The sequence below is a fragment of the Clarias gariepinus genome, chromosome 17, assembly GCF_024256425.1.
Source record: "Clarias gariepinus isolate MV-2021 ecotype Netherlands chromosome 17, CGAR_prim_01v2, whole genome shotgun sequence".
Classification (NCBI taxonomy): domain Eukaryota; kingdom Metazoa; phylum Chordata; class Actinopteri; order Siluriformes; family Clariidae; genus Clarias; species Clarias gariepinus.
Window position 1 is genome coordinate 26,568,235 of NC_071116.1, and position 11,273 is coordinate 26,579,507.

General features: G+C 37.5%; 1 protein-coding gene across 1 annotated transcript in view; it reads right to left on the bottom strand.

Moving 5' to 3' along the window:
- The window catches only part of kcnn2 (potassium calcium-activated channel subfamily N member 2), a 45,889-nt gene extending 42,121 nt beyond the window's left edge, over positions 1-3,768 (bottom strand). The window contains exons 1-2 of the mRNA XM_053475913.1: positions 2,896-3,768; positions 349-444 (exon numbers count right to left, since the gene is read on the bottom strand). Coding sequence (XP_053331888.1) covers positions 349-444; positions 2,896-3,768 — 969 coding nt within the window. The remainder of the gene's footprint in view (positions 1-348; positions 445-2,895) is intronic.
- Positions 3,769-11,273: the final 7,505 nt, after the last annotated feature.

The following is an 11,273-nucleotide window of genomic DNA, read 5'->3' on the forward strand; positions in this document are numbered from 1 at the left end:
AAAATACCACAAATCAAAATATATGATTTTGATTGACACTTAAAATAACTATTCTATTTTGGACACATTTCTCTGGAGCAAAAGCTTTAGAAGGCAAGCACAGGATTTCACAGGATAATTTGATTAAGGGATGGGATACACTCCAAGGTGTTGTACTGTAATCTGATTGTGTATTATTAACCACCACATTAAATGCCCTTCTGAACATGTTTTCAGGTGGAAGGATATAGCACAGTTCACACTGCACTTTCTTAAATGGTTACTTTAAGTGATTTACAGTGGACTCGGTATAAAAACAACAGAGTGTATGCATGTAAGAGTGTGTGTCCGTGTGTGTATGTAGGTTACCTGAATCTCCCGAGCATGATATATGATAATTAAGCCAAGCAGGATGATTGTAGAAAGGCTTATCAGGCATTTTAGAGCTAATGAATACAACGACTCCTGAAAAAGAAGAGAGAGAGAGAGAAAAAAAAGGTCATTTCAGTTTCGCAGCTTGAAACTTGTCAGACTAAATTTCCTCTCTCTTGTCAATACATACCTTTCCTATTGATATCCATGCTACTTGAATAATTCATAGGACTACTGAATAATACAATTCAGAATTAATTATTGGATAATAAGCTAAGAGTATAAGGAGTTAAAGTAGCCTGGACATGTGAAGTGTTAAAGGGTCACCTGTGCTACTTCAATTTCTTTTCTAGTTCTCACTAAAACATTTATGTGCATATGTTTACTTGGTAAATTAACATGCTTTCACTTTCTTACAGACGCCCAGAAAGTCACAAATGGCGGAAGAAAAATGGCCCCCTCACCTTTCAAGATCCCACCTAAGCTGGTGTAGTGTGGAGTGTGATAATCACATTGCTTATGTCAAAAAAGCTACTACACTGCTGCACCAGTTGTTTATTTTCCCATGCACTAGACTGACAGAAGCCCGGAAACTTTGGCAAAGTGGCCCAAATATGGCCTAATAAATGAATTGGTCCACCAATAAATGGGGTACAAGCTTGACGAACAATCCATCACATACTGTAGCACAAGCATATTTCGAAACATGGATTAGCCTATGCTGCATAGCTTTGGAGTGTAGGAGGAAACCAGAGTACCTGGAGGAAACCCACCAAGCATGGGGAGAACATGCAAACTCCACAAACACTGACCCAAAGGCAGAATTCACATCCTCAACCCAGGAGGTGCAAGGTCACAGTACTAACCATTACACCTGCTACAGCAAGGGATTTTGAAGAACAAAATAATACCGCTTCTAAATCAGCTAGCTACATGGTTTATTTTGATAATACATTTCTAGTGCAAGAATGTCTCTTAAATTTGTCTTTCAATATATTTAAAAATGTAAACAATGTTTCGCTAGAGCAGGGATATCTCTTCAATAATGAAATAAATTGTAGACATAACAGCTTACATCTAACTACCAAACTAGCTAATTACATGGGTTATACAGATGTGCAGCGTTTTACTTCATTAATCGTGAAGGAATCTTAAAGAAACATAGTTAACTGCAAAACTAGTTACGTAGTTTACCTAGTTAATCTTCTTTTCCTGCAGAGAATCCTTCTAAAGATAGATGAATAGTGGTTTATTACTAAGCTAGCATGCTATGTAATTTTTGTGGACATCATGTTATATTACCTTGTTTAATGCCTTAATATCTCTTATTTTAGCGAGTTACAATCACTGACAATCCCTTACTGTAAAGCTCTGGCACTTGAAAAACAGCTATTATAGGTGATTTATTTTACTTTATATTATATTTATTTGTAGCCAATAAGCTTAAATTGCAATTCCTCGTAAAATTCCTTAAAGCAAGCCACTGTGCTGTCAATGTTATAAACATTGCTGCAGAAATTAGTTTAAACAAGAGGTGTTTTTTAAGACCTTTAGACACTCCATGTTTTTATTCAGTACCAGCTGTAGTCTCGCCTGGGCAGGTTGTAAAGGTGACAGGTGAAAGAATGCTAATTACTTGCTCACGTGTGAAAAACTGGATAAGAATACAGAATATGGACTGACCACTGCTATTAAGGTCTGGAATAGGAACCTGAATAAAAAAAAAAAAAACTCTGGTAACCAAAGGGAGTTTGGTGTTGCTTCTTTAGTTCTGCACTGAAGCTACAAAGGTTAATGTCGGCTGTATGTCTGAAATCACACCCTACTCACTTGAAAGCGTATAGGTAGTGTCAGTATCATGTGCACACTGCTGTAGGTTAATGTCAAACAGTGTAGTTTTACTGGTAAAGAAAACCAGTAAGACACTTGTAGGTGAACAAGGAGCAGGACATTGCTGTATACACGGAGATCCAAGTGATTAGGTAATTATCAGGAACCTAAATTTTAGATGCCTGACAGTGAAGTTGAAAATCTGTGATCTAAACCTTCACTTCACATTATGCAAAGTTGTTAATCTGAGACTTTAGCAAGCCTACAGGGTTTGATGTTTTACACACATTAAGTAGAACAAAGTTAGAACAAATGTTTTCCTTAAATTAAACTTCTAAATGTCTTCAGAATTATTCAGTTATGTTTAGAAAGCTGTTTGCATATATCAACCAAGCAGGCCATGCAATGAAGAGTGTTGCAGTTTGTGCAGTGCTTACTGATAACGATAGACTGGAATTATTATTTCTTATCTGCGTTACTGTCGCTCCAAACTAACAAGACAAGCTCTCTCTCTTTCTCTCTCTCTCTCTCTCTCTCTCCACAGAGACATGTGTCTCTACATGTCCTGTCTGATTATAAACTTAATAAACTAACATTTCAGGCATTTCTAAGTCCTGTGCACATTCGATCACGAGCAGACAGACTAGTCCTGCGTGTGTGTATAAACAGCACGCGCGCTGGTGCACGCTCCTGTGCGCGCGCGCGGTGCTGTACCTTGCCGTACGCTCCCCATGACAGCTCGGTCTCTATCACCATGACCACGATGCCGAACATGCCGAAGATCAGCGCGTAGTCGCTCAGGCGCTTCCGTTTCTCAAATAGGGCCCTCCGGTGGCCGAGCTTCTGTCCGATGTTCTGGTTCTTCTTCTTGCCCTGCTTGCCGCCTCCACCACCACCACCTCCTCCTCCACCACCAACACCACCCCCACCTCCCCCTCCGCCGTCCGCGGTGGAGTACGGCACCGGAGCGCTGGCGCGGTTCTCCGTCCTCGTGTCCACGGCGCACACGGGCTGCAGCGGCTGCGACTCCGAGTCGAACTCGTGCAGGTTGCGGCGCGACGAGCCTGCACGGCTCAGCGGCCGCATCACGCCGCCGTTGTATCTGCAGCCGCTCATCGCGACGGCGGCTATTTCGCGGCGGGGCTCGCCGACCGGGCTTCCCGGCTGCTGCGGATGATGATGGTGATGGTGGTGATGGTGATGGTGGCGGTGATGTTGCCTGGATGAACTAGCATGACTAGAAGGCGTGAGCTCACACCGGCACCCTTGCCTCGGGGAAGACGACACGGACGGCGTCCTGATTATGACTGAAGTGCCGTGACAAACGAGGCTCTTGCGCGCGTGGCAGGTGCAGGTGCGGGAGTCGCGCCGCCCGCCGAAGCGCTGCTCCTCCTCCTCCTCCCGCTCTTCCTCCTCCTCCTCCTCCTCTCGCGGTGCGCAGTGCTGCGGCTGGAGGCGCTGCTGTAGGACGAAGCGACGCTGCGGATGCAATGGGCTTTCCATCCCAGCGCCGCCGCTTCGCACCGACTGCGCGCTACGGTGTGCGCCGGTGGGCGTTCCCAGCTCGAGTGCGCTCCTGGTTGCCATGGTTACTCTGCTAGCAAGTAAGGCTGGCTGGAGCAAACAAACAGCCACGGGGTAGATGCCAACTTCTGCAAAGGAACTGCACCTAAGTGGCCACTTTATCTGGTAGGCCACACCTAGTCTATAAATTTACAATTTACCTTTCTATCAGGTGCACCTTACACCTTTATCTAAAAAGGGTGCTATGAAACATACTATACAGACCTTTAGTGCATACATTTTACCTGGAAAAGTGCATAGTATTTATTGGCCTGTTAAATTTACATTTACCCCGAGGCATTTGGCAGACGTTCTTACCCAGGGCGACTTACAAAAGTGGTTTGAAGTTTCCGTCATTGGATAGATCCTACTGTGTTTGTTGAATTCATTTAATTACATTTAATCTCATTTTAACCTTTAAATTTAGGCCAAGCTATTCATCCTAAATACATATTATCCACTTCAAATACACACTAAAGGTGCAGCCTACTCTTGTGTTCCCAAATGGGGACATTATTTTAAGCGACTTTTATGTTGCTGAGGACCCCAACCTCTGATGTGGCAATCCACATTCACACACACACACGCGCGCACACACACACACACACACTGTGTCCATCTTGTCCATCTTGAAGGAAAGTGCAAATTCCTACAGTAGATTGCTGGATTTTTATTATCAGCTTTTAGTAAACCTAGAAATGGTTAAAAAAAATTCAGTGCAATGACTAGAAGAAGGTTGGGCAGGGAAGATGAGGTTCCTGTACAGGGTTGCTATTATTACTCTTTGTGATAGGAGACAATCCATGTGAGTGCTATTTTGAGATTTTTTGGACATCTCATGAGTACAGTTGGGTATGTCTTACTGGTGGAGACCCCAGCACAGACCAACCTAAAGAGATTATATCTCACAGCTGGTTAGTGAGGATCTGAGAACATTCCAGCAGGAGGAACTGGAATTCTGGAATTTGTTGCTTGAAATAGAGAAGATTGGACTAACTTGCATCAAGGAAAAGCAGAGGGAGAATAAATTATTTGATAATAAATGAAATGCTAATAAAATAATTAAGAGTTTTAGAAGCCATATGTGATCGAATAAAAATATTACCAAATTATAATAACTTGATAATTTTTAATAACTAAAGGTTTTTTTTTTTTGTTTGTTTTGTTTTTTGGTGTCATCTGGGGGAACTCTTAAAGGTTTTACAAAATAATAAGGACCCAAAAAGCAATGTGTTTTTATATCAGGAAACCTTTACACCTGAATATTCTCCAAAACCTTTTTAGGAAGATATAAGAACCTTTGTGGAAAAGAACCCATGAAGAACCTGAATCTAAAAGTGTAAAACAATATAAAAATCACACAACTTAATCATGAGTAAGAGTTGGTGAGATATATTGTTTCCCCTGGTTGAATCCCCGAAGCCATTTAAAATGCTGAGGTTCATTAGATGACGAGTTGAGTTAACTTCACTGCAGGCTGTAGAGTTTACCCTGAGGATACAGTGATCTGTTGCAGTTTCATTTTACAACTAAAAAAGATGAAAAAAAATCCAGAGGTCTTTTTTTAATTTGTTGCTCCAAGATGTTTTGCACTTTCAAGTTAATTTTGCAAATTAAAAGGTCAATAATAATAATTAAAAAAAATTTACTTACTCCATTGTACTTGGATTTCATTACTACAGAACCACAATATTTCTGGTAACAGATCAATACATTACAATAATATTAGCATACTTTTTGAGCAAGAGAGTTTATATTTCCCCCCAAAATCCCCCAAACATTTTATTTTATTCAAATTGTCACTAGTTGCCAGTTGACATTATTTATAGGAGTAATAACTTTAGTAATGGTGAGTTGTGATTTCCAACTCTGAAACGAAATTAGAAAATCACAGAACCCCTCGGCTATGCTTCAAATCCCCCTAGAGCTCGCCAGATCCTGCTTTAAAAACCACAGATAACCATATCTTATATAAGTGGAGTCTGATTTTTGTGTTGATCACATTATTTGCCTTGGGAATTTTCTTTTTTTTTATGAATTGTGAACTCATCAACCTTGAGTCTAAAATGGTACTATTTGAATAAAACATCATTATTATAATGCAGAGATAGTACAAACATGCATAAAGATACAATTTGGGAATGCGTCCTGGATGATTTCTTTATTCCAACCACACATATAGAAACAAACTTTCATTATAGTTCAGATACAGAATTAAAAGGAAGTCAAAGGCCATAAGTGAGCCGCACCATTTGAACCACCACAGCTTTTTGATTTAATTTTAATTGAAGCTTAATTAAATGTTGTCATTGTCATGCATTTTCTGTCTTAGGCTCGAGCGCTGTGTGCAGATTTTATATTCTGGTTACATCCTATCCTTATGGCAGCTAATTACACAAAACACATATTTACCTGTGAACTCTGTCAAGATATTCATTTGGCCCCCTAGCCAGGAAGCGTTTGCCTTTGCTATTTGTTTGTCATTTGCTGCTCTGATGCCTAGTAAGTCTATAGCACTACCAACATTGTCACTGCAATTTGATTTTGACCTTTAGTCAAAAATGTCATAGTTTTGACTTTTTTAACAAATGAGGGCTACAGTAATTAAGCAGCTTTTATGTGGTTTCAGAGCTATAAAAGAAATAAAATAATCGTAACAGAAGTGGTGTTTACCTATTATGATAAAATGCTGCACTATATCTAGGTTTTAAAATACAAACTTATTCTGTAGATATCATGGTAACAACATGTCACTGTCCTTTCCCTATCTGCTTGGTTTTTCCTTAGGACCCTTTGATTTTTCCTACATTTGAAAAAGAACCCAGGATTTAATTACTAAGGATGTCTAAGCCAAAATTGGACTTAAATATTCTGTTTTGCAGAATAACAGATCACACTTATGAAAGTAAAAAACTCCCTTAATGTCTCTATATAATCCCTTGCTACATTTATGCACTTATCCTAGTGTTTCACTAGTGCTTTATACCATCAAGGTAGAAAGATTTTTCAATACATTTACAAGAAAATGTATCACAAGTCCTGGTTTGACTTGAACACCCCATATAGACTAAACGTGAATCTATATGGGGTGTTTAAGAAATGAGAGTGTGTTTAATAGACTGCCATCACAGCTAGGATGTATTAGGCTCCAGATAGGGCTTTCATCCAGAGCGTCCGGTTTTCAGATTTAAATAGTTTTTGAAAAATTTTAAAGTTTCCAGAATTGTGCGGAAAAACATACAAGCAATAAAATCAAATTAAAGAGTTCCGATTCACTCCTCATTCATGCTCCACCCAATTCCCAATGCAATTTTAAATCAGTTGTATTATTTTCTTATTTTCTTATTTCTCATTTTTAATAATCTCTTTATCCTGACCAGGGTCATGGTCGATCTCCTAGGCACAAAGCAGGAATACACTTTGGATAGGGTGACCTACAGTAGGGGCAACTTAGGGTTAACTAATCCTTTTAATGGTGTTTTTGAGAGGTTGGAGGAAACAGTAAAACCCAGAAGAAAACCCACATGGTCCTGTTTTTGTGTGATTGACATTTTTAAAGCAGCAGATATACATAGTGAACTGGCACATATCACAATTGAAAATGTATAAAAACGACACTTTAGTAAAGAGCTTCTTTTGTTTGCAGACTAAACTGGTACAGTGTTTATTTGTGTAAAGCTGGATTTTATCTCTTGAGAAGCCTGGGAGATTTATGGATTACTGGGTTATTATTCTGTAAATTTCTCTTGCTTTAGCATCTCACAGCTCAGAGCCATGTTGCTGGTCAGTTTATTAAAAAAGGACCTCAAAGGACTGTTGGGAGATCTGAGCACGTGCTGTTGGAATAAAAGCACGGGATACGTCGCAGCCCTGCACTGCAGTCGCTCGCTACGTCATCTTGGGACACTGGGCACGAGCTGCAGCATGAAGGAAAACCCCTTTTATTAAAAATAAATAAATAAATGTGGCTGCATCCCAAATGCACTATGAATGAAACAAAGGCTCCTCACTCACATTCTCTCTAGTGCACTTTATAACCACTGGAGAGATTTGGAATTCTGTCCTGGACATCTATTACTAAAAATACTAAAAATCGTAAATAATTTACTGATAAATAATAAAAGAGCAAAATCATAATTTTGAGCAGATCAATTTTGAGTCCCTTTCAGCTTTGGTAACTTTCATTAGGGAGCCTAAAAGACGTCTCCAGCTACGTAATAAGACCTTTTGCTATGTGGGTGTAATACATTTGTGCCACTGTTGTACAAACATGTATCTCAACAACATCATTTTACTGGTAAAGCTGTAGAGTTTTATAGCTCTATAGTATACCCTGTACACTACATCAGCTGCCTCATTTGGAATTAAGCACTAGTTCATGAAAAGATATTACAAGTTTATTTAGATTAAATAAATATTAATATTATACCGTATTATACTTTATACGTATTTTTTTTTTAAGTGACTCATACAGATGGTGTGTAAGCTCACATCTTTGGATTTAATGCAACACATGGCAAATCATACTCTTATATTAAAACACTGCAGACCAGGGTGTGATAGAGCACACCAAACACACATGGATACCACATATGTGTGTTATTCTGCTTATTCCACAGCAAAACAATTGGCAAACAAAATGTTAAAATGTTTAAATGAAACATTGATCTACTGCATGAAGGTGTAAAACTGATTGACCTTTACAGAAGACTTCAAACACAGTACGGTGATGACACTCTTAGCTGCAGTAAAGATTTGAACAGTCAAACATTTTAAAGAAGGCCATACGTCTGTAAATGTCGATCCCTGCTGAGGTGACTCAGAGCCCACTGCAGTCGTTTCCATGAACATTCAAAGAGCAGAACACATGATCCTTGAAAATTAACGGATAACAACTTGTGCAAGAGACGCATCTGTCTGAACTGTACACAGAATCATTCACCAACACCAGCTGGCAGTTATTGCCACATCCCAGTACAATCCTAATCTCTTTCCAAGACATTTGCACATGTTTGGGCCACAGAGTTGAGAAATCCTTGGATAGTGCATGAGTGTAACAGGGGAGTATACAGAGAAATAATAAAGACAGTCGTTATTTTGAACAAAATAAAATTCTCAGTTTGACCTGAATGACTTTTTTGTACCTAGTGTATACCAGTATCTGACTATAAATCCAACATGGACATGACCTAGACCCGGGACCTCAAACTTTTTGCACGCATTTACTCATTTACTATTAATGGAGTTCCCTAAATCAGGTTTATTCTACAAAATATGTCTAAACTATTTAGAATGATTATTTTGATGTGTGCAATAATATTTGTCTATTTATGGAAAACAGATTGGGTTCATTTTGTTAATTGTAAAACCACAGAACCCATTTTTATAAAAACCGTCAGTTAATCCACTTGACATGATTTATAGATGTGATAATTTTGTTTTTGTTTTTTTTAAATGTAATTTAATTTAATTAAAAAAAAAAATTAATTAAGAACCTGAACCATCGCTGTTGCTTCTTTTTTTTTTTTTTTTTTGTCCTTTACTTAGGAAGTTAGTAAAAATTAAACAGTTGCTCTGGATAAGTGTGTGCCAAATGCTATAAAGGTGCATGTAACTAAATATATATATTTTGAAAGATTATTTGATGAATATTTGAAATTTTTTATTTTTTTAGGAATTCATCAAATCTCATTTTTTATGTTGTCAAACAAAATATGAAATCTTAAAGCACTCTTAATACAGATCACTTTCCTTTTCCACACGTTGCTTTTTTTTTAATGCTACCATACCCTCTGCAGAATATAAACTCAATCTTATAACTGATCTGTCCAAAATGGACGTCTCTGTTAGAGCCTGTCGGTTAATCTGTCTATTTATCTTCTGTGACATGCATTACACTCAAAGCCTCTTCATCTTCTTACTAAAAGTTATTGACAAAAGCAACTACGAGTACTTTCAATTTCCAAAGCCAAAGCGTTGATTAACTGAAAAATGCAATGCTTTATAAATGAAATGGATCTGCCAAAACATGAAGAGTAAAATAGTTATTTAGGGCAAAAGAAAAGTAATTAGTTAAGGAACGTAAGACTTTGGAGAATGTTGTAGTCACTGATGCACAGGGATCACGCCTGATGCAAGGCAGTGTTACTGTTAACACTTCACAGTGTGTGCTTTAGTTTTTTTAAATGTACAGTATTTTAAGTCTAAGTAATTAAACAATTATTACGTTCTTTAATCTATTAATGCACAACACTTTTTCTGCATAGATAGATAGATAGATAGATATACTTTATTGATCCTGTGAGAGAAATAATTGCATTATAACGGCAGCAGGTCACACAAACAGTAGTAGAGAGAAAAAAATCTGAATGTAATTAAGTAATTGTAACTTATATAAATTAAACCAATATAATTAAACCATGTTGAGAAATCCTGTTCCTGTTTTCATTACAACTATAAACAGTTTTAGAAGGTTTTTATCTGCCTCTAAAAGCAGAGTTCTGAGATAAGAAAATATATTCCAAACTAAAAAATGTGGTTCTTAGTGGCTCAATGGTTCATAATCATTTTTTCTGTATTTTCACAAGTCAAAAAACATATTGAATTTTAAAAAACAACGACACTGGAGACTCCTCTTCCTAACGTTAAATAAACATGTGCTTTTAGAAAACTTCATAAGTTCTTGCTACTGAAATGCTGTAGTTTTAAAATGCATCAATTAATGCACCATATTTGTATGTGACTTGAACCACAGCTGGAACCGCTGTCAAAGGTGCTGTTAGAGAAAATACACTCTAACACTCTCTGTCGTACAAATTAGCTAATAATATATTGAAAGCTTTTTTTTTTTTTTTTTTACCAGGGTGTAGTGTTTTAGATTAGAATTTGTTTTATTAGAACACCATAAACATGTTTATTTTCTTCGTCTTTAAATATAAATTTATGTTATATAGCACGGTTAAAGTTATATATTATTGAAGTCAAGTTAGCAACATTGTATAAACAAATCTGTGAACTGGGACTATTTGGGGAAGAATGTGCCATTTTTTGTGTTAGAGTACTTATGCATTTATGTAACAGCTATAATTTCTTATTATGTAATGCTAAAAATGCTTTAAAGCAAGGACAAAAGAAATATTTTTAAAAAAAGTTATAAAAAGGATGCTAAATTAATGCTTAAATTAATTTTATGAAATAAGTTTTTTCTTCGCGTGTCTCTTTCAGTATTCCTTATTAAAAATAAATGAATAAACAACCTCCCACTGTGGCCACCGTAGTTACCAAGGTTACCTTCGTGGCTTCCTTTAGTCTAAGGTGTTGCCATATTGGAGATTTTCACATATGCATTGTTTCAGAGAGAGTCTTGTCTTTTCATTTGACTCAGACAGTTGCAGCGCAGCAAGTACTCCATGTCTCACCGCCTCATACACGCATCTGTTTGTGGTCAAAAGTGAAACCCTGGACTACCTTGAAGCACCTTAACAAAATAAACCTAACACAACCTGAATAATACAATGAATAATCTAATG